This window comes from Arvicola amphibius, chromosome 9, assembly GCF_903992535.2.
Source record: "Arvicola amphibius chromosome 9, mArvAmp1.2, whole genome shotgun sequence".
In the NCBI taxonomy this organism is placed as follows: domain Eukaryota; kingdom Metazoa; phylum Chordata; class Mammalia; order Rodentia; family Cricetidae; genus Arvicola; species Arvicola amphibius.
The window spans coordinates 2233692-2258450 of NC_052055.2; the positions used below are offsets into that span (position 1 = coordinate 2233692).

Here is a 24759-nt window from a genome sequence, read left to right on the forward strand (position 1 = left end):
ATTATACAATTAAACTCACTAATACATTGTGTTAATTATTTAAAACATATTAATGTTACATATAAGACAATTAGACTTATTTCTCAATGGAGTACGTTGTGATCTTGAGCGACCAACTGTGATAGACCTGCGTGCTTAAATTGTCGAGCTGCAAGATAAGGTTCTAAAACTAATAGAGACAGGTTGCTATGTCACATGCATTTGTTTTCACAGAAGGTTATGTGCCATTTTTCTTCACTGCATCTAGTAGTTTTATATTCCCAGATGTGTGAAGCTAACATAAGCAGGGTTGTTTATATGTAGGTTAGTGAATTACTTATTTTATCAAGGAATCTAAGTGGAATTCCATTTTCCTCACTAGAAGTGCCTCACCTTGAAAGAAGGGATATTACTATAAGACATTGTTATCTTTTTGTGAATATAGTGCCCTTGGTGGTCTAATTACCTGAAGTACACAAGACTGAAAAAAGCGGTAATAGTTTCATCATACCTTCAAACACATCTTTGTTGTGCAGTTTTCATAGGAAACTAACAAGTTGTAGTTTATATTTGCTTAACAGAATAACTCAAGTATGCTAGAAATGAGGGCAGTATTGTAAATAGATATAAAATATTATTTGTAATAATCAGCTAAGACCAACAGAACTTAATATTCACTGTTCTGAATTAAAAAACACAGATATCAGTGAGTTTTTGCATGTGGACCTATTTGTCATTGATGCTCTATAGGTCTTGTGAAGTTAAGTAACATTCAAAGTTTTTAAGGGGAATTAAGCATTTCATGTAAAATTACAATTTACATAATAATGTGAAGACTCAAAAATGACAAAGCACTTTGATTCTAAGATTTTTTTCATTTTATCATGTGTATAATATTGGCCAATGCACACATGCACATATATTGCCTGTTTTGGTGTGTACAGTGTTACAAGACACCCTTCTTCCACAGGTTGTTGATAGCAAGAACTGAGTGTATTAAGTATGTGTTTCATCTATGTTAGATCTGTAATTTTAAAATATAGGACCCTGAGTGGTCATAAGAACAGCATTATTTAAAAAACAGTTTGCAGCTTCATCTGGCTGCCTGCTAACCAAGCTAATGACCTGGAGAAGCGGGGATGTCTTTCTCCAATTCCCGCACTCATTCTAACTTGATCATTATTCTGGGAAACACATAGTGAAAGGCAGCTGCATTTTTATCTCGTGTCACTCGATGCTTTGATCAAGTTATAGCTTGAAACACTACTTCTAAATTGTCGTTTGTTGTTTAAGTAAAATACTCATGAAGACACAGGCAGGGCATGTTTCCATTTTGACTTCATTATTTATTGTGAAGATAACTGTAGTTCCAGTGTATGTTTGATCTGACCCAAGTAGTTCAATTCTGCTTTTCTTTTCTAGCTCGATGTACAGTCCTTGCTGTGTGGTTCATTCCAAATGAGCAGCCTGCCTTCCCCAAGTACAATTGTATCTGGTGACAAATCCCTGGAACAGTAAGAAGTTGGTACCATGGACAAACCAGCACACCAGGCAACACTTGTCCTCTGTTTGCCGCAAATAAAGATTACCAGTGCTGGTCATAAGTGCATGGAGCCCCTGCAGGAGATCCCCTTTGTCATCCCACGGCCCATCCTTGAAGAGGGTACATTTACATGTTTTTTTTCATACTGTTGTTTTATGCTGGCATGGATAGATCCCCCTCCGCCCGTTTTTTGTTTTATCCATTTGAGTGTTTTGGCTGCATGTATGTCAGTGCACATGTAAGTGGCAGACTCAAGAGATGCAGCGAGCACTTGTATTTTTTGGACATGGAGCTACAGACAGTCGTGAGCTGCCATGTGGGTGCTCTGGTGTTAACCGTGCAGCCATCTCTTCTGCCCTGCTTTTGTTTCTAGTATATTGGTATACATCTGCTCTATCTGAAGATTTATTATAATTGTTATTGTGTCATGGTATTTTTTTTTGCTTTCAGTACTTCTAAATCATCGTTTATAGATAAATGTTACATTATCTATACAATATCATATGATTTTAAACTCAAAACAGGGGAATATTAGAATGAGCATTGGTTTGAGCTTATTTGAAAGCTTTGCTGTACTTTGATTATATTCCTTCCCCTTCCCTACCCCTCCCTGATTATCACTGCCTCTTTACCCACCAACCTTCCTTCTCCTTCCCCTACCCCTCCCCGATTATCACTGCCTCTCTACCCACCAACCTCATGTCCTTTTTCTAAAAAAAAAAAAAAAAATCCAAAATACCATGAGCCAGGACAACAACAAAAAGAAAATCAAAATTCACAAAAAGAACATCAACAGTACAAAATAATACCAAAGGAAGAGAACATGTAACACACAGGGAGCCTGCTTCTCTTAGCCAGCTGCTCCTGGGTGCGGGAGCTGCCCTGCATGTGGTCCATTGGAGAAATGTGAAATATCTCCTTCCCAGTCTGCTTTCACAGCCTGTGCAAGTCTTGAGGGTAATGTCACCTTCCCTGTGATCTTATGTGTGTCAGACTTGTTCATGTGGCCATCACCCACCACCTCTGGCTCTTAACTCTATCTCCACTCCTCTTAGATCCTGCAGCCTTGTAGAATGGGGTTTGAAAGTGTGTCACAGTCTCTCGCTCTCTGCACATCTGTAGGTGTAGGAGCACGTCACCCTTCACCCAGGAATCTTAGTCACTTCTTAACCACTTTACGCGTATCATACATGGTTTTTATTTCATGGACTGACCTGTAAATCCAAACAGAATATGGTTCATTATTCTCATATACTGGTTCCTCTATTGCACTGGCACATTTTTTTTTTTTTTGCGAGACAGAGTTTCCTCTGTGGCTTTGGAGCCTGTCCTGGAACTAGCCTCTTGTAGACCAGGCTGGCCTCGAACTCACAGAGATTCCGTCTGCCTCTGCCTCCCGAGTGCTGGGATTAAAGGCGTGTGCCACCACCGCCCGGCTGCACTGGCACATTTTACAAGCAGATCTCTGTTGTGGGTTGCAGGGTGTTTAGCTGGGTGAAATTGATGATAAGCCTTTCGCTGAATTGATGATTTCTCTGGTAGTGTGTGAGCACCTTCTAGCAAAATGAACGTGAAGTTTCTAGTTGGGCACCACCTCGATTTTTTAGTGTTCGATGTCGTAAGTAAGTTTTCCCTTCAGGTATAAACATCAGGTTGTGGAAAGTAACCAATAACTTTGGAATAGCTTGTGATGTTTGGTGGCTGTGTGTGTGTGTGTGTGTGTGTGTGTGAGAGAGAGAGAGAGAGAGAGAGAGAGAGAGAGAGAGAGAGAGAGAGATCTGTGAAGCCTTTGTCCATCAACTCAAGTAGATGTAATCAATTCCTGCACTGGAGGATTACTTTGTGACATAAAATGACTAGTTGTGGTCTCTTCTCCTCCATTGTATGTTGGATCCATTTAGCTTCGTTTCATGTATGTGTATATTTTAGGTATACCTTCTATAATAGATAGGCTTTTCAAAAGGCCCTGTTTGTTGGACCTGCCACCCCCATTTCCTCCTTTTGCCTGCCCTCTCCTTTTCCTCCCCATCATATTTTATATATACATATATATATAATATATATATTTTTTATTTCATATATTTATTATCCTATACTGTATTTTCTCCTTCCTTGGAAGTCCTCCCCACCCCCATTGAAAAAACACACATCTATAGCATAAAATCTGATACTCAGATATAAGAGAAAACATGCAATGTTTGTTATTTTCTTCATCCCAATTACCTCACTCAGAATGATTGCTTCTAACTCAGTCCATTTACCTGTGTTTCGATTTTCTTAACAGCTACATAATATTCCATCGTGTAACTCTACCACGTTTGAATTACCTGTTCACTAGTGATGGTGATGTAGACTGTTTCCACTTTCTGGCTATTATGAATAGAGCAGCAGTGAACATGGATGAGCTAGTATCTTTGGATTACGTTGTAGAGTCCTTTATGTATATACCCAAGAGTGGTGTAGCTGAATCTTATGATAAATTGATTTTTAGCACTTAAGGACCCTCCACAGGATTTCAACAGGGGCTATACCAGTTTGCAGTCCTGCCAGCAGTGAACAGTCCAACTTGATTATGCTGGATGATCTTTTTTCATGTGTTCTTATTCAGATAGCAGGTTTGCATTTCTATTCAAAGGGGATATTAGTCTATAATTTTCTTTTCGGGGTGGGTGGGTCTTTGTATGGTTTTGGTATCAAGGTAATAGTGGCTTTGTGAAGAAAAACAGGAAATGTTCCTTCAATTTCCATTTTGCTTAATAATTCAAGATGTACTGTTCTTCTTTTAAGGTCTTGTAGCATTCTGCACTGAATTCGTCTGCTCTGTTGTGAACTGTGTCAGAATGAATTGTCCTTCAAGTGCCTTCTGTGAGCTGAATTGGTTAACATAAATGGATTAAATTTGATTCTGTCTTACAATGCTCTTTTTCTATTGATTGTGATTGATAGTTTTACTGGGCATTGTATCCTGGACTGGCACCAGTAGCCTCTTAGAACTTGTTCACCACTGTCCAGGACGTTCTGGCTATCAGAACTTTCACTGAAATGCAAAGTTTTAACTCTCATGGGCCTGCCTTCATAGGTAACTCCCTGAAGCTTTTAATACCCCCCCATTAGTTTGCTATTTTGATTATTTTGTGTCATGGAGAAATTCCTTTTTGATCTTACTTGGTGTTCTGCATGCGCTTGTACCTTGATAGTCACCTCTTTCTTCAGACTTTATCTTTTATGACTTTGTTAAAAATATCTTCTATGTCTTTGTTCTGGGACTCTTCTTCTTCTATACCTTTAATTTGTAAATTGATCTTTACATGATGTTCAATATTTCCTAAATATTTTGTGCTTAGATTTATTTAGATTTAACCTCTTCTTTGACTTAGATTTCCATGTTTTTCTATCTTCTTCTTAAGGCCTTAAATTCTCTCCTCCATGTCTTTAATCTCCTGCTGAAGTTTACCTCAGAGGTTTTTGTTTGACATCATAAGTTTTCCATTTCTAGCTTTCTTTAGTTTGCATTTTCTTGTAAATTCTTTCATCTTTTCAACGATTTTCATTATTTCATTCAACTGCTTCTGTATTCATGATCTTTTGAGGCATTTATTCATACCCTCTTTAAAGTTTTTAAACATATTTGTAACTGTGACTGGGAAGTCCTTGTCCTGTGCTTCAGCTTAAGAACTCCTCTCAGTGTCTACAGCAGTAGGGTTTCTGGATTCCAAAGGAGCTATGTTGTACTGACTGTGTTTTTGCACTGGGATCTGGTACAGATACCTGGTCTAGTATTTGCAGGGTGGGTGAGTATTCTGTTCTTTGGTAACTGTTGTCCAGTCTTAGTCATAGCCTAAGTTATGAATGAGTACTTTATGTAGACGTCATTGAATATATTATTTTCATGTTTCTTATGTGTTTACATCAAGTACCTATTGTGAGATGGCTGGAGCTGCGGTCAGGTTTCAGTGTGTCCTGATCTCTTAGATCGCCGCACTCCAGTCGCAAATTCATAGCTCTTTGAAATTGGACATACTCATTTCCAACAAAAGGTGAACTTGGAAAAGTTGGATTCATAAAGAAAATAATATGGTTTTATATTATAATAACAAGGTTCAAAGCTTGATTGTACTAAATCAGTCAACACCTTATTCATATTATTAGGTTGTAAGATTAGAAATTAGGGTATTTGGATTACTGTATATTTTAAGCCAAGAAGTAGAGAGCCTGTGTATGTTGTAGCTCCAGATTTGATGTTCAGTTCTCTGCCTTTCTTGAAATGAAAGTTGGGTTGAAAACTTCTTTTCTGGATTGGTGGTATGACATATTAAAAGGAGGCTTTTAAAATTATCTTTTATATTATCTTTCTCTTGATAGAAGCCTTCTTTCCCTAGCATCTTTGACACAGTCATTCTTTCCTAATTGAATTTGAACACTAGGACCTCTTCCCTGCCTCATCTTGTGGTCCTCAGACTCCATCTCAGGTTTTATACATCCCATGGAAAATGCTCTGCTCATAAAGATAATGTTAATCTCAACTAATGAGTTGTAGGGACCCCTTTTCCCAGCTGTACAATTATTTTTGTAAGGTTTAAATGATTTTTCACTGCATTTTACTGACATTCATTAATGTTTGTTTAGTAACTTTTAAAGTTGCTTGTCACAAAATTCCTTTTAAAGTATCTAATTTAATATTCTCCAGAATGTTCACAATTTTGTGCAGTTACCACTGTGTTGGCTTTTAGAATACTATATTTTCCTACAGAAGACATCCACTTCATTATTCTCCATCCCTTCTGATCTCAGCCTGCAGCAATTATTAATCTTCATTATATCTGTATGAAATGTAGATAGTGTATGGTCTTCCATGACTGACATTTTGAAATTGTTGATGTTGTAGTAGGTTTCATTCTTTTGGGTATGACGTAGCAGCACGTAGTCTGTAGTTGCTTTTCCTTCCTTTTTCACCCCCTTTCATCATAATTCTTAACCTGATCTTAATTAATTTTGTTCCATCTGTGGTCCCTGTCTTACTCTCTCCTCGATTCCATCATTAGTATGGCATGTCAAAGGAACTCAACTCACTATAGCACCTGTGTCTGTGTGACGTTTTCACACAGCTCTTAGCAAGCCTTTGGTGAAGTTCATGGGTAATTCAAACATTCTTTATTAAGAGGCTTTCTAGAAGATTACAACGTGATTAATGGGATGATGTGGAAGCTATCTCACGAGATATGCAAGGCTCTCTCTGTACTCACTTATATTTGAAGTTCATTACATGGGACTCCATGCTGAAATGTTTCATCTGATTTCAGATGCAGTGGGAAGAGATGGTCTCTGCTGTAGCCAGATTCAGTCTGTGTAGGGCGTTTGGGTCAAAATCAACATCTTGAGTTGCTTTAGGGAGCACTTGCCGCCAACACCTCTGAGCAGATGGGTTTCTACCCTATGCCCAACAGAGGTTTGTTATTTCTTCTTTGAAAGAACTGCCTGTGACTTTAATAAAATATTTTGACAGAAATGGAATATTGAGATCATTTGCAAGTTAAAACTTTGCTGTTGTTGGATTTAGTGACTTTCGTAGGACCTGATGTGGAAATTGTTGCACATCTGTGTAAGATACAAAGCCTCCTTTCCTTACTGCCCCTGTCCCCCTGTCGGTGTGTATGCATTGTTTCATGTGAGCAGCTGAAAACAGCTTCATAATCTTCTATCCGTTATAAAGATTATGAGGATGGAGGAGTGTGTGCAGTTGTGAGGGAGGAGTGTGTGCAGTTGTGAGGGTGGAGTGTGTGCAGTTGTGAGGGTGGTGAAGTGTGTGCCGTTGTGAGGATGGAGGATTGTGTGCAGTTGTGAGGGTGGAGTGTGTGCAGTTGTGAGGGTGGTGGAGTGTGTGCAGTTGTGAGGGTGGTGGAGTGTGTGCAGTTGTGAGGGTGGAGTGTGTGCAGTTGTGAGGGAGGGGGAGTGTGTGCCGTTGTGAGGGAGGGGGAGTGTGTGCCGTTGTGAGGGAGGGGGAGTGTGTGCAGTTGTGAGGGTGGAGTGTGTGCAGTTGTGAGGGAGGGGGAGTGTGTGCAGTTGTGAGGGTGGAGTGTGTGCCGTTGTGAGGGAGGGGGAGTGTGTGCCGTTGTGAGGGAGGGGGAGTGTGTGCAGTTGTGAGGGTGGAGGAGTGTGTGCAGTTGTGAGGGTGGAGTGTGTGCATTTTTTTTTGGTCATTAAGAAAAAGGTAATTGTTGCACAAGTTCTAATTGGTCTTAATAAAAACCTGGAGCCAGATATAAGGGCAGATGTTGAAACATTTGAGGGAGAAAGGAGCAAGCTACAGACAGTTTTTACCTTGCCAACTCCATCAGAAAACAGGCCTGAACCCTGTCTCCTTCTAATATTCCTCTCTCTGACAAGTGATGTCACTTCCTGTCTGTCTGTACTGACCTCCAGACCCTCTATGGTTACCTAGGCTAGCTCTGCCCTCTGATCTTCAGGCAAGCGTTGTTAGAGCACAAACAAAATAACACCACAGGTCATTTTTTTTCTTTTTGATTTTTGTATTTTAAAGTCATTGTAAACTGCGTTTGATACTATTGTGACACTTAATTTTAGGTTCACAACAAAATTAAGACACAATTACAGAAATGTCCTATATAGTCCCTGACCCTTCACATGCATTTCTCACTTGACAACATCACAGATCTGAACATTATTTTGGCTATAATTGATGGGCCTATTGAGGCATCTTTGTTTCTCAAAATTCATAGTTTATTTTAGGACTGTCTTTTGGGGATATATGTTTTGAAGTTGAGAGAAATGTATAATGACAAATTTCTTCCATTAACTTTTTATACACAGTATTTTCATTGCTCCCAGAACTCTCAGAACTCCACTGACTCATCTCTCTTCTTCTCTGTATGTCACAACAGCTGACACTCCATGACCTTACTATTGTCTCCTAGCTTTTCCTTCTTAGACCTGAGATAGTATGACATACAGTCTTTTCGCGTCAGTTTCTTTACCTTAATACTGAACAGTTAACATTTCTGTGCTTTTTGATCGTTAAATAGTTCCTTCCCTTTTCTTTGCTAAGCTTACATTGTCTGTCTGAGAATTTATCTGTTCATCAACCAGAAACATGATTTCTTTGAAATCAGGGTAGTTTGTGAATAATACATTCACATATCTCTAATATTTTTTATGTTAACTCCGTTGGATAATTGAGGAAGTGTGTGATTGTTGTATCATGTATGCCATGTTTACTTTTGTAAGAAATTGCCAGAATGTCTTCAAAGGAGGTTTGTAATTTTTGTTTGCAGTGCAATGAGCTCCTCCTTCCGATGTACTGTGTCCACTCACGTCACGTTGTGGTTTGTCTTTCCAGCTGCCGTGTGATCCTTTCTCCTTGTCTTCAGTTGCATGTTCTCTGTGACATGTGGTGTGAAGCTTAAACGCCATCTGTGTGCGTTTCTTGTTGTCAGCGACTCCTTCTAAGGCCTTTACTTTCTGAATAGAATTTTATTCTATTCAGTTCTAGTAGTTTTGTGTTTGGAATAAGAATTCCTTTTTAAGCATCTCACTTAAATATTCTTCTCCCCAATCTATGCATTTGTTCTCAACTCTCAACTATTTTCTTTAGGGCTGCATAACAAAACTTTAAGTTCATCGCAGCCGCCCTCGTTGGCTCTTTTTCCCATGGGGCCTCTCCTTTGGGTTATTGTTGGAGAGCATCATCCGTTTTCTTTGCTGCTACCCTTTGATATTTTTCTTAGTTTGTATATTACATTTAGTTGTAAGCCATTTGGATAATTTTTGTGGCATGCATATATGCTGCTCATTTTTAACAATTTTATAATTTATTTAATCTTAATATATTAAATATATTTTAATTCATGGATTTGTATTATAATTTATTTATTTTTGTTTTTTTATATGTCAACTTCAGTTTCCCCTTTCCCTTCCTCTCCTCCCAGCCTCCCCCCCATACTTTTCCTCCCGTTTCTCTTCAGAAAAGGGTAGCACTCCCATGGATATCGTCCAGCCATGGTTTATCAAGTTGTCGGGACACTAGGCTTCTTCTCTTCTACTCAGCCCAGACCAAGGCAATCCAGTCTCTGTAAAGGGTCCCAGAAGCAGACAGCAGACTCAGGAGCAGCACCTGAACCCACTGTTAGGAGTCCCACAATAAGACCTAGCTACACAACTAACCCATGTGCAGAGTGCCTAGGTCAGTCCCAAGCAGGCTTCCCAGGTGTTTGTTCAGGAGCCCAGGTTAGTGGATTCTGTGGGTTTTCTTGTGGTGTCCTGACCCCTCTGGCTCCTACCAATCTTCCTTCCCATCTCCTGCAGGATTCCTTGAGCTCTGCCTCATATTTGGCTGTGAGTCTCTGCATCTGTGTCTACCAGTTGCTGGATGAGTCTTCTTTGATGACAGTTGAGCAACAATCTATGAATATAGCACATTATCATTGGGAATCATTTAGTTGACTTTTCCCCACCGAGTCATTTTTGGTTCTATCCTAGGTCTCTGGTTTCCTGCCTCTGAGTCCTGGCCATCAGGAGGAAGCTCCCTCTCGTGGGATGGGTCTCAAGCTGGATCAGCCATTGTTTGGCCACTCCCACAATTTCTGTGTCGCCTTTACTGCAGCACATCTTTTTATTTTTTAATTTTTTTAAATTCTTTTATTTTTTTTTTTAAAAGGAAACAAACTATCTTTTTTCACTTACCAATCCCAGTTTCCACTCCTTCCCTCCTCCCCTCCCCCTCTACCCTCCAACCCCACCCCCATCCACTCCTCAGAGAGGGGAAGACACTTTGCTTTGTGGAAGGGTCCAAGGCCCTCCCAACTATATGTAGGCTGAGCAAGGGATCTATCCAGTAGAATAGGTTCCCAAAAAGCCAGTACATACAGTAGAGATAAATCTGGTGCCACTGCCAGTGGCCCCTCAGTCTGCCCCAGCCATATAACTGTCACCCACATTCAGACGGACTAGTTTGGATCTATGCTGGTTTCTTCCCTGTCTGGATGGAGTTGGTGAGCTCCCATTAGCTCAGGTAGACTGTTTCTGTGGGGTGTCCCCATCATGGTCTTGACCTCTTTGCTCATATTCTCACTCCTCCCACTCTTCAGCTATACTTTGGGAGCTCAGCCCAGTGCTCTGCTGCAGGTCTCTGCCTCTGCTTCCATCAGTTGCTGGGGATACTATCTATAAAGTAAAGGATATTGAGCCTATAGTCCACGATCCTATAGAAGCTAACTAACAAGGTGAACCCTAAGTAAACACCTGGAAAGGGGAAATAGACAAGATCGCTGACAAAATTGGGTGCATGGGGATGAGGGAGAGGGAGGGTTGGAAGAGAAGAGGAGAAGAGGAGGAGGAGAACTTGAGGGAATGGGGTAGTTGAGATGGAGGAAGGACAGAGATAAGAGCAAGGAAAGAGATATTTTGATTGAAGGAGCCATTATGGGGCTAGCAAGAAATCTGGCCCTAGAGAAATTCCTAGGAATCCACAAGGACGACCCCAGCTAAGACCCTAAGCCATAGGGGACAGGGTCAAACTGGCCTTGCCCTGTTGTCAGGCTGTTGATTATCTTACACGTCACCATAATACCGCAGCATTGGAGGATGTTGTGCCAGGCTGGTTGCTCCCGCTCCTGCCACTGGAAGTCCTGTCTGGTTCCAGGAGATGGCGAGTTCAGGTTCTGTGTGCCTGTTGCTAAGAGTCTGACCTAGGGTCACTCAGATTCCTGGGCGCTTCCATTGCAGTGTTCCTACCTCTTCTCTCTCTCCCCCACACTCGCCCCACCTTATCCCCCATTCCCATCTTTACCCTCCAACCAACAGCAATGTCTGTTCTATTTCCCCTTCACAGTGAGATTCATGGATCTCCACTTGAGCCCTTCTGGTTACTTAGCTCCTCTGGGTCTGTGTATTATAGCATGACTCTCCTGATTACTTTATGGCTAATTCCACTTATAAGTGAGTATATACCATGTTTATCTTTCTGGGGCTGTGCATTGTACCATAGTTCTCCTTTACAGCTAATATTCACTTATGCGTGAATACATACTGTGTTTGTCTTTCTGGGTCTGGGTTACCTCACTCAGGATATTCTTTTCTAGTTCCATCCATTTTCCTGCAGATTTCAATGAGGTCATTGTTTTTAACAGATGAGTAATACTCCATTGTGTAATTGTACCACATTTTCTTTCTCCATTCTTCTGTCGAGGGACATTTCCGTTGTTTTCCAGTTTCTGGCTATTAAGAATAATGCTGCCATGAACATAGTTGAGCACGTTTCCTTGTGGTATGTTGGAGCATCCCTTTGGTTTATATGCCCAGGAGTGGTATAACTGTGTCCTAAATTGTGAGAAACTGTCACTGAATTCCAAATTAGCTGTACAAGTTCTCTCTCCCCACCAGCAGTGGGAGTGTTCCCCTTGCTCCACATCCTCACCAGCATGAGCTGTCATTTATATTTTTGATCTTAGCCATTCTGACAGGTATTAGATGGAATCTAAGAGTTGTTTTGTTTTGGCAAAGAATGTTGAATATCTCATTAGATATTTTCTTGACTGTTTGAGATTCCTCATTTTACTTGGATTATTTGGTTTGTTGCTTTCTAGGATCTTGAATTCTTTATATATTTTGGATATTAGTCCTCTGTCAGATGTGAGGTTGGTGACGGTCTTTTCCCATTCTGTGGGCTGCCCTCTTGTCCTGTTGACAGCATGACTTGCCTTTCAGAAACATTTCAATTTCACAAAGTTCCATTTGTTAATTTTCAATCTTAGCGCCTGAGCAATTGGTGTTCTATTCAGGAAGTAGTCTCCTGTGCCAGTGAGTTTATTGCTATTCCCCACTTTTCTCTTCTATCAGGTCCAGTGTATCTGGCTTTATGTTGATGTCTTTGATCCACTTGGACTTGTTTTGTGCAGAGTGATAGATATTGATGGATTTGCATTCTTGTACATGCTGACATCCAGTAGGATCAGCACTATTTGTTGAAAATGCTTTCTTTTTTCTATTGTATAATTTTGACTTTTTTGGTCAAAAATCGTGTCCATGGGTGTATAGATTTATTTATAGCATGCCATGTAATTCTGCTGTGGGTTGCCACATACACATTAATAGATAATCACTTCCCCTCTCATTTCGCGGCCAGATCTCCTGTCCATACAATGTCATTTCCCCTCTCATTTCACGGCCAGATCTCCTGTCCATACAATGTCATTGCCCATCGTTAAATGCTATCCACTCTAGAGTCTCCAAACACAGGAACATTTATATCTACCAAAGTGGGCAAAGACGATTTTGGGACTTCTGTTCTGCTTTTATCTCTTATATTTAATTTTGATCATATATTGTTTGTAATGTACACAATGAAGGGTATAGAAATACATTATATCAATAACATAAAATCAAATTGATTATTTTAAGTATCATGTAAATTCTTTATACCTGAATCTCTGGTATCCCACCTTTGCTGTGTGAAGTGCTACATTTCAGATAGAAATGATAGATAATTCTCTATTGATGTTAACTGCTTGATTTTGTTCTCTCTCAGGTGATGCATTTCCTTGGACCATTAGCTTGCATCATTTCAGCATATACACCCTTCTTGGAAAGCAAGTGACGCGCGGTCCCTAGTGGACCCTATGGGCTGCACCTCTACTCTAGCTGTTCACATCTCAAAAGCTGCTGCCTCCGGGCCCAGATGGGAGGCGTTCATTTGTCGTCTGTCTTCACGTTGACTTGGAGCCACTAGAGATAAAATGCTCTAATCCACAGGTTGGTACATTTGATTTAGAAAAGCTAAGTGTCTTTAAAACATGTTCATTTGTTTTATCAAAGGACTTTTCTTCTGTTTACTCTATCCCCCCCCCCCCCCCCCCGCCACCCTTTAAAATCTGGTCTATCAACATTGCGGTGATTAGATTAAGAATGTCTTTGAGTTCTGTCAAGTTTTATATGAGAATGTATGATGATAAAATAAATTCACCTTTGGCTGGTAGAATAAATCAGTTTAGATGTAATGTTTTGAAATTCTGATGAACTTTTTTTTATATTTAACTGGAGGGTATACTGAAGCGAGCATTCTACTGAAGTATAATTTTTAATCAGATTCTCACAAACCCTTTCCTCATATTGTTATTTAAATTAGAAAAGAACATTGTTTCTTATTAAAAGTCCTTGCTATTCCCATAACATTTCAGCTGTAATATGCCAATCATGTTCTATTCCGCAGTTTTACAACTACTATGCATTCATATCATCTTAGTTTTCTGTAAATCATTATTAACAACGAAATTACATTTCTTAACTTCAAATATTTTATGTATTTTCCACATATACAATCAATGTTGAATACTACTATTGAATTCAAAAATACTATTTCTAAAAACAATCTTTTTAGCATAGTAATCTGATGGGTCAATATTCATAAATCTCTATTCCAACTTTAGTAGTTATTAAAACCAATTTTTGGAGTGTTTAAAAAAATTAAGTTCCACTATCATTCCATATATAAACTTCTTTTCAGTATAATGCAGTCCTTTTCTTTTCTGCCTGCTTATTTTTAAAGTTTACTAATTTATTATTTATTGGGGTGCACTACATGCCACGGCAAGAAGACAACTTATAGGAGCTGTTTCTGTTCTCCCACTATGTGGGTATGGAGAGGGAACTCAGGTTGTCAGTCCTGTTGGCAAGTGCTTTTATACAGCTTGCTAACACCCTCCCTGCTTTTCTGTGTTATTAAATGCTATGTAATTTGGTTTCAGAGTGCTGTGATTACTGCCCTAGTTCGTGGCACGAACCTGGGAGAACTGGGGTCTAAAAATGAGGCAGATTAAAGGCTCACGCAGTGGACAATCTTACTCAGAGCATCAGACAATTTATACCCTGAGTAAAGTGTACAATCACAAGGACAAGCCACAAGTGGCAAACCACGTTTTTCAGAGACGTGAATAACAGCAGCTGAAGTAACTCTCTCCTCTGCACTACACCTGGGAGAAGCACACAAACATGTTCATTCTGAAAAACATCCTCTTTTTTGAGGAAACTGAGCTTACAAGACTTGTCTTGTTTTCTTTTCCCGCTTTCCATTACTATAACAACAGCCTAGGTAATGACAAATAAAATATAAACAATATGTAAAATGAAAATGGTTTGTCATGCTACCAAGAATACGAGTCTGGTATTGTTTCAACTCCCAAACTCTGGAATTAGTTTCTTTTCTCTTCGTTAAACCAGTCAACTCTTTACTTGTTGCTCGGAGTTGAAACATAGGTGATTTGGACAAGATTTCCCCTCTTCTGTGCATTCCCTCCCTCCCTCTCTCTCTTCCCCTCTCCCCTTTTATGAAACAAGGCATTTTTGTTTTCACCTTGCTTCCTTGGTCCTTGTAGAGACAGACTGCTGAGTGAATAGCTGTTAAAGTTGTTAGTGTGGGCGTAGACCTCAGTGGGTATCTATGTAATGTTCTACACCTTAGCAGCTTTCCATCTTGTGTTTGAGACCCCAGCGGGTATCCATCTTGTGTTCTGTTAGGACCAATTAAGTCCTGGCCTTCAGCTGCTCTTCCCTGCCTAGAACCTTCTAATTGAAGTTACTAAAAGCTGTGCTTTGCCTAGAGGGTTGGAGGATGGGATTTTCACCTGTTGGCATTGACTTGCAGTGTGATTTAAGCCTCCATGGTGCTATAATGATGGGCTTTTGTACCAGTGTTGGAAGTCTGTGTGTTGGTTTGTCTCTGCCTGTGTTTCCTCAACCTCCAGCCCCTTGCCTGAAGCTCGCGAACTGGGTTCTAGCTCATAGAGTGCAGAAGGGGAGGCAGGGGGGTGGGGCGTGGGGAGCAGCGCATGGCAGTGTTCTAGACTTCAATGTGTGTTCATCTTGTCTTCTAGACCTTTGTGGATATCCCATCATATTCTGGATCCCAGGAGGTATTCATTCCATTAGACCTCAGTGGACATCTGTTTTATGTTCTAGAACTCTTGAGCATCAATCCACATTCTATATCCCAGTGGGCATTCCTATAATGTTCTAGAATGTTAGCAGACACTAATTTCATGTTCTAGATGTCATCCCTGCATAATTTCATCTCCACAGATGTCAAAGGAAAAGAAAATGGGGTTTCAAAGAAATATAACCAACTTTTGAGGATAGTTTTTCAGGTGGCTTAATGAGTGAAGGTATCCCAAACTTTTTTTTTCTAATGGGGCAACTTAAACAGATAGTTTTTTATGTTCTAGTGGGCATCCCTTTTATGTTCTAGATCTCAGTAGCCATCCATATCAAGTTCTAGATTCATAGCAGTTACTGGTTTCATTTTCTAGTTCTCAGTGGGTATCCACTTCTTGGTAGATCTCAGAGATAAGCTTCCAGATGAGTTCCATTCTTTACTGTATAATTTTCTTCATCTATTAATGTTTAAAGAATGAAACATTTTTTATTTAGCCAGTATTTATTATTTTTTATTTAGCCAGTATTTATTTAGTTCATAGTCAAATTTTCATTCCTAGTCAGTTGTCCCCACACATAGTTCATAGAATGTTGATTCGGATTCTTATTTTTCATTTATGCCTTAATTCAGTTTCACTAAAGTACACATAGCATGCAATAAACTTTGTGTTTACGTTACTTACTTAGAAAAAAATGTTTGGGATACCTTCACTCATTAAGCCATCCGAAAAACTATCCTCAAAAGTTGATTTCTTTGAAACTCCATTTCCTTTTCCCCAGACATCTGTGGAGATGAAATTATGCAATTGTGATTTTGTTCAGCTTGTTTCATTCGGCTCAGGCATATTTTGATTAATTTATATTTTACACGTCAGTCCTCTTTATTGCTAAGTCACATCCAGCTATTATGTGGTTTTGCTTCAATTTGTTCAGTGCTCGTTATTAAACATTTTAGGTTTTCCAATTTTGAGCGATCACAGATATGCTATAAATGTCAGTTTTATGTTTCTGCGGACACCAGCTTTTGTTTTTAGGGATACTACTTGAAATGGCTGGATATTATAATAGATATATTCTCTTTTCTAAGCTAACAAAGTGGATTTCAATTTTATATTCTCAGCATTAGAAAATCAGAGTTTCTGTTACTCTGCGGTAATATTTAGAATGGTTAGCTAGACTTCTTAATAACACGTTCTAATTTTCTTGTGATTTTAGTTCTCAATGTTTCAGTTCAACTCTATGGTTGAAAAATCATCATTTATCCTCAATGTTGACTTTATTTGGGAGGAGAAGTGATGTGCTAACAAGTTTTTCTTAAAAAAAATTACATTTGAGATTTATGTCATTGTTTTCCAGGTTAGACATAATATGCTTTTACATTGTTTAAGAAGCATAAAAGTTGAAGGAAATTAGAAATAGTAACAATAAAAACAGTATTGTGCCTCTTGAGTAAATACTCCTCAACCCTCAGGAGCAGGACTTATTTCCTTTGGTTAATGCTCCCCTTGCTAGACAGTTCTTATTTACAAAATGAAAACCAATTATTCTCAAGGATTTGGGTTGCAGCAAAGTTGTTTAAGAGAAAAATCTTTCTCTTAAAGTCAATTAGAAAATGATTTGAAGTATTGTTTTTATGACGTTTTCTTTAGTAGTTATAGCCATTAGATCATTTTAAAACACGAAACATTCCTGACCCAAGGTCTCAAAACTCCTTACACAAAGAGCAGTAGGACACGGTGTAGCACACACATGGTGTAGCACGCGCGCGCGCGCGCACACACACACACTCACACACACACACACGGTGTAGCACACACACACACACACACACACGGTGTAGCACACACAGCTTTGGCTCAGGATGCATTGGCAGCAGGATTCCCATGCATCTGTTCTGCCCTCGTGAGGAGCCAGCCTCAGCATCTGGATGTGTCCTGGGGCTGAAACTTTTTATAAATAGGAGAATTTCACTTTTTAAAAATGGCAATCAAAGTATGGTATCCAGCTGTGGATTTGCTTATGTATTGTGTTTGCAGTACCCCTGGGCTTATTTTATACAGTATATGTCAATATGTTCTCATACAAATTCCATGATTAATGCTTATTTATGAAATCTTGTATAAATATCTTAGAACTCAGTCAAACAATTTGCAAGTTAAACAGTTTTTCTCTTTCTCTGAATATTGGAATGAGATATCCCAGGGGAAGTAGATTGGATGTGTTTTCTATCTCTATAATTCTCATAATGTAATATTTTCCTTTTCCTAGTCTTTATTATATCACTCTCTTTATTTGCCTTGAAAGAAATCATGTTTCAGATTTTTTATCTCAGAAAAATAGAGAACATTTAGGTATGGAAACTATCCAGGAAGAAGGACAGGAATCGTTCCATAGTTCAGGAAGGAGTCCCATTGCCGTGCCTGCTCGCCAGTTCTGTTTGTCCCATTGTCTCCCTAATGCACTCTGCTGACTACACTGCTCCCATCCACAGAAATGCTGCGTTGTTTATCAAACCGCACAGTGTGAGTTTGAGGCTGGTGTAAATAAATCATGAACCATGATGTACTGGTTATTTTTGGACTTGTTAATTTTCTCTTATCTAGTATGTCAGTGGGTTGTAGATAGTGTTTGAAAACGTGACTCTTCTCCCCCCCTTCTGCTTAGGTCCAGCTGTTTTATGAATTGGCTGACACAGTGAGTAAAGTCTGGACTCGGATTCAGAAGAGAGGCAATCTTAGCTCATCTTCAGTCTGTCCAGAGACCATGGCAGGCCCTGTCCCTGGTTCTCCACTTCGGAGCAGTGTTGGCACAGCTCCACCAGACACCAGCACATGCAGTCCGTCCGCTGACATAGTGACCACCACCGAGGTAAGTGCTTTTGAAAATCCCTTACCCAATGAGAGGTAAAATCACGATGAAGTCCTCTGTCTCTGTAAGTTAAAGTGACCTCACCACTTGGAGCTGAGAGATTTGAGAAGACTCCTGAGGAGCTCCTGTTCTGTTAGGTCCTGTTCTGTTCCTTTAGGCTGTGCAGGCTGGGGTGCAGGGAGAGTCGTTTGGGGGTTACGGAAACTTAGAAGTTGAGTGAAAAGGAGGCTTGTCCTCCTTGTATGCTGTCTGTGCTTAGGGCCACCTTGTGAGTTAGGGTGTTTACTGTCGTCACCTGACTGGTGTGGAGCCGCTGTCCTCGGTGTCCTCCACCTTGTGAGTTAGGGTGTTACTGTCGTCACCTGACTGGTGTGGGGCCGCTGTCCCTCGGTGTCCTCCTTTCCTGTACCATGAAGTCAGCTCTTGATTTAGCACTGTAGGGACAGATGGGATCCATTGTTTATGTGATATAATAAACACTTTGTAGTGATCCATTGAATGTCCTGAAGTGAAATTAAGTATAGGATATAAGAAATGTTATGAAAACAAAGGTGATAGAATATTTATACAATATTATTTTAAATAAATTCTTAAGTTTTAAGATAAAAAGGAAGATAATATAAGATCCAGTAATATATACTTTACCGTGTGAATGTTGTGGCATAACTATTAGAATTCATACCCACGTAGTCAGATACACATAATTAGAAAGAAACTCACCCAGGATTCATCTGCAAAGGCTACAGATAGAATCATATAGGTCTGTATTAAATGCCACAGTGGTAGTATTATGTACAATTCTCTGAAGCAGTGGTAAACTTCTGTGCTTCAGTGGAACCGGGCATAGTTTGACCTTTATGTAAATTTCTGGGGCTATTGTTGCTTAAATGATAAAAAAGATGGGGAAACACTTAATGAATTTTTTTTACCCAAATATTTATCAGCAGCAGTTTTGACTCTGTGATTAGTCTGAGAGCCCATCTTCTTCGGGCAGGATTGACATATTCACCACAGGACCTTATTCACCTCCAAGTCCTAACTTTTAAATGTCATTAAAGCAACCTAAACTATCCTGTATTTCCAGCATGTGCTCCTGTGCCTTCTTGCTGTGCTCCCTGCTGAGAAGCCCTGGTCTGAGGCAGGGGTGGTGGGTGTGTGGTTTTGTGTGTGCAGAGCAGAGGTGGTTTCTTCTGGAAACAAAGCACCCTGGCAAAATAAACATAGGACTCCAGGACTGGGATGTTCTGTTTCTGTAAATCTACAAATCAGGCAGTCAGGTGAACTTCTTCAATGGCCGACCTTGCCTGCTCTTAGCCTTCACAACAGGTGGGAAAGATAAATTTCTTGTCCCCATAACCAACTTCTCTCTCCTGTTCATCCCAAACCTCAAAGAAGCACAGCGACCTAAGTGGTGAGAAGTTTTTTCTCCCACATGAGAACGAGGTCGACAGACCAGCATTGTGTCTGAAGAGCTGTGAGCTCTCAACCATGAACCCCAGTGGTGCTGGTGTCACAGGCAATGGATGCAGTGCAGCTGCTCCAGATGTATTTACCATAGCACTCGCTGAGTAGTGCGTCCGCTGTGATGCTCAGGATAAAGTGGTTAGTGAGGCAGACATTTGAAGAAACAAGTTGCTAGACAAAGATGGCTCCCAAGGAGTTTGGTACAGGCCATTAAACTTTCTGTGCAAGATTAAGAGAGAATTTCCTTGAACTGTTGTTTGCCAAGTTCCGTGTTCACGAGAATGTCAACCCTGAGACTTCATGTTACGGAAATATCCTTTTGAAAAGAAACATTTAAAAATCATTTCAAGGGTAAGAACCTTACAGGGTTTCATAGTCGCTGTGAATTGCTATCCTCTCATTCATAGTAGGAGTGATGTTTGCTATAACCATGCAGTGTGTGGCAGCACAAAAAACCTGGTGTCTCGACTGTGATCTGTAATAGAAACACACAGTATTGACATTTGTACAGAAACCAGTACAGTATTTCTTCTGGGAAATTTATTAATGGTTTGATGAGAAAATAATATTTGAATTTTTAATAAATTAATGACATTTTAATAAATGAGACCTGGGTACAATTTTTTTTTAGTAGAGTTACTCTATAACAGGCCAGAAGAACTGAAGACCTTTTAAAAGGAAGAGATTAAGATAGTGAGTTCCACCAGGGATGGGACTCACTCATTTACTTAAATTTGCTCATTTACTTAAAACTGCAGATGGAGCCCAGGTAGCCCACCTGCCGAGTTTGCATATGGCCCTGGATTCAATCCCTAGATCTGCTAGAGAAACAAACGGCAAAATAATTCCGCCTTTAATTATTTTTTTCACTGCTTCATGTCAGTTCTTCTGAAAATTAGAGTGTTGATTTTGCTCAGATTTTGTTCTAGAGATAAGTAATGAATTCCCTAAGAGAGTATTTATTAATTTGAATTAATTTGATTTGACAAAAAAACTAAAAATGAAAGACTTTTTGATGTAAAACATTCCAGAATTAATCATCAGGAAACACTACGTAAAAAAGCTTATAGGAAGCCGTGCAGTCGGGGCTGCGCAGCAGAAGTGGCAGTCATTTGCCAAGTCTCCTGTTTAGTGTGGCCAGAAGCAGGGGTCACTGGAGTCTCGTGGGACACCTGTTCCCTGAGAAGTTCCCTCAAATGCTTTGACTGGTTTGTCTCCATGAAGGAGGCCTGGCTGAGATGGTTCTCATGTGATGGGAAGTGTTTATGTTTTACATATCTTAGTTTCCTTTCCTCTTAATAAAATATTTATGTAATGGTCTCATTGAATTGTGATCACACCTGAATTGAAATGTATCTCCTTGATAATTCTGTAGTAAAGGATAGCATAAAAATATGGTGATTGTTTTCACCATTTATAAGAGTGTTTCCGCTGTGGCTCAGCCTGGGATTAGCCTGATTAGTTCAGCCGCAATTCCAACTTTGGGCCAAGTGTTCATTTCTCATGCCCTTGGGTTTATAATGTTTCTCGAAATGTGCTTCATGACTTTCTAACTTTGAGTTACCATATAATGGGTACCTTTGTTTTTCCTGAATTTCTCTGTGTGCTCAACTTAATAGAAATAAAATTTTGTTCTCGCCTTGAGAAGCGACTGCATGGGAGCCTGGGAATGCAGAGAAGTGCTCCACAGGACACTGCAGATGCTGCCGTGACCATGGCACCTGCAGCCCGAGGCCCTCTGCTCCTCTTACCATCATTCCCACCACAGAGAACCTTCATGCTAGCAACGCTGTGTGAGCCCAGAGCCGTGCTACATGTTGTGATTACACTTGCAGTCCCTGTTGTTGCTGATGATGTCGTCATGAGGCGACAGTTGATGCGCCATGCACTGGAGCCCCGGGCGGGGTCAGCGGGGTGAGCGCTGACGTCAGTTCACATGCTTTATCCGCTCCTCAGCAACCCTACGTCGCATGTTCTTAATGGGAGCATTCTTAATATTCATTATTTTCCAACATATAGGCATTGAGTTAGACAATTATTATATTTTATTCTTTTTTGTTTGCGCCTTTTGTTTTTTGAAACCAAGTCTCATTATACATCTCTGGCTGGCCTGGAATTCACTACATAGACTAGGCTGGCTTCAAAATCACAGATCCTCTGCCGCCAGAGTGCTGGTACTATGTGCAATACCCTCCCTCACTGTAACGAAGCAGTGCAGTAGACAACACCAGGGAGCTGTGTGGAAGGCCTTGTAGTTAGTGTCCAGTCTTCCCATACGTCAAGTCTTGTGGGAAAATTAAAAGCTAACTTAAAATAATTAAGTTTTTAACCATGATAGTTTCAAAGCATCTCTCAGTAAGTCACGTGTGCACATCACAGATTGACTGCTTCCTTCTGGGCAAATCCTTGCTCCTGTTTTTGCAAGAACTGGGAGTATGGACTTGTCTGCTTTTCAAGGCACGTGTTAACCTTTGTCAAGGAGCTCCACAATAGCTCTTCACTGGGAGTACTTACTAAACCACAGCTTTGTGTGCATTCTCTCTTTGCATTCTCAAGTCAGTACTTGAGGTGGGTGATTTGATTTCTACTTTCAAACTGAAGAATTTGTTGCTAAAAGGCTAAGTAACTTCCCCAAGGTCATAAGAGTAATAAGTGTCGAAGTTGGAATTTAAATCTTTGCATGCTGACTACAGTGTATAAAATGTATAAATTCTCAAACTTAATCTACTAGTTAAATATTCTTTTGTAGTAAATTGTCCCCAAGTATAGCTGCTTCTCTGTGCTGTCTAATTCATGGTGCTGTATGCGCTGTTTCCTGTTAGTTCTAGGTAATTCTTGGCAGATGCCACTTGAGGCTACACAAGTCCCACAGTCTCTTGTCTTTGCTCTTTGTTTTTGGAACTTCTGTTTTTCTTTCCTGTCTTTTAATCAGCTCCTGTCTTCCTACCTTGTTCTTTCATTAACTTTGTATTTGTCCCATCTTACTTAAATCTTTTTCATTTTCTGTTTCTCAAGTTGCTAATTCTTGCTGTGGTAATTTCTAATCTTCTTGGTTTCAGTCAGTCTTCATCCAGTCAAGGGAATGGAGGGTGAGAAGAAAGTGAATCCAAATCTCTTTAAATCTAGTTAATTTAATACTGATTCCCTAATATAGTTGGCTTATTCCTGTCACTCATTTCTAACCCAGGTGATGCACCGTAGCATTGGAGAGCTGACCAATACCCTTGAATATATAGAAAAGTATTTCAAAGTTTGTCAGAAAGTATGGTTGGTTATCAAAAGGAAAAAGAAGATCAAATGTGCCATGTTGACTTTGCTAGTAATCTTTCAGGCTGCAGAATAGAGCTAGTCATCTCTTTTCTCTGAGGTGTACTTGGTTCTTCTGACAGCTGAGTCTGGTCTGCTGCTTTCCTTCCCTGTGTTATGAACCTGTTTGCTCTAAGGATGAGTGTTCTCCCTGGAGAGGATGTTTGCAGGACTTACTTAGCTCTGTCAACAGCAGCTGTCATGTTGAAAGAGATCTATCCACAGAGATCTTTTGGAACAACATCTCCATTCTGTACTCTAGGAACTGAGATGTATAGAGTTATATAACAGCACCCAGAGCGGAGTGACTGGGCCAGCTTCATACTGTCTCTCTAGGTTTATGAGATCTTTGGAAGCAACTTTGGAAATAGGCGACTTGGGTGTTTATGTCTACGGTGTTGGCATCAAATTACATAATCTCCATGCTTTAGCATCAAAATATGTCACCTGGGACAATGTTGATATGCTTTTCAAAACTTTAATCTCTATTTACTCAGTCCAAGTACAGTTCATCTCCTTCCCTTGAATACGGTATATTGTATTTGTAGGGTAAAAGGAACAATTGGGGCAGAAAACTGACCAATCACTGAGCACCCTACTCTGAACTCAGAATCAGTGAAAAAAACACATCCTAGTTCTGAGACCTGGGCCAGGGAGAGAAAGATCTTTATCCCTGAACTCAGGACTAAAGACATGTGCCCTGGCTCTGAACCTAGTGACAAAGAAACACACTTTGTCCCTAGAGTTAGAGCCAGTGGAAGAAATATGCCTTGGTCCTAAGATTAGAGTCAAAAAGCTAAAAAGGACCAGGGAAAGAAACACAGTTTGGCCTTGAAGTCAGAGTCATCTCTGCCTCTGACCAGCTAAACTGACCAATCCCTGAGCAGGGAAAAATTAACCATTCCCCTTTCTCCCTGGGAAGGCTCCGCCCCTAAGAAGCCCTATTTAAGCTTCTCCACCCCGCCTTCAATTGAGAGCTGCCCTTATGTGTTGGAAGCAGCCACTCTCCTGGATTCCTCCTTCCCAAATAAATCTCTTTCTCAAAAGAGTCTTGGATTATAACCTTCATTAGTCAGCACAGAGAAGAACCTGGCTGGGATGTCCCTTAGGGGACTGAGCTGAAAAACCTTGCTAGGCTCCCCAGGGGGCGTCAGCAAGGCTGAGCAGAACCGAAAAACCTTACTAGGACTTTGTAAGACAGCGGAAAAGAAGTAACAAGTTTTTTCTCGGAGCCCGGAGGAGATTGCTACATTTCTGCAGGAGGCTTCTCTTTAGCAGAGTGTTAGCAGAAGAAACATCTTGGGGCAGAGAAGAAGCAGATAGCTCTTCAAGGACGCTCTGGTAAAGGAGCAGAGCAGAACTCAGCAGTAGCTGTTCTCCAGGAGAGGAGCAGGATCCCTATATTCTGCAGGGAGACCATCTCCCACCACACCCCAGCCTCATATAACCTGGCTTCCCCATTGTCAGGACAGCTTTCCTCCAGGCTGAGCTGTCCTGCTCTACCCCGCCCCCACCAGCTGTCCTATTGATGTTCTACCCCTCCAGAGCTATCCTCTTGCACCTCTAAGTATATACTGGCTTCCCAGTAAGTCAGGATATCCCAGTACCACTACTGTACCGTGTTCCGCTACAGTATTTTTGTTTTTGACCTACTAGTGTAA

The 24759-nt window shown here is 40.3% G+C and overlaps 1 protein-coding gene across 1 annotated transcript in view; it reads left to right on the top strand.

Moving 5' to 3' along the window:
- Vps13b (vacuolar protein sorting 13 homolog B) overlaps positions 1-24759 on the top strand; it is a 467803-nt gene that overhangs the window by 188126 nt on the left and 254918 nt on the right. The window contains 7 exon segments of the mRNA XM_038343548.2: positions 1402-1479; positions 1482-1532; positions 1534-1642; positions 13062-13132; positions 13135-13179; positions 13181-13285; positions 18125-18328. Of these exon segments, the coding sequence (XP_038199476.1) occupies positions 1402-1479; positions 1482-1532; positions 1534-1642; positions 13062-13132; positions 13135-13179; positions 13181-13285; positions 18125-18328 (663 nt within the window).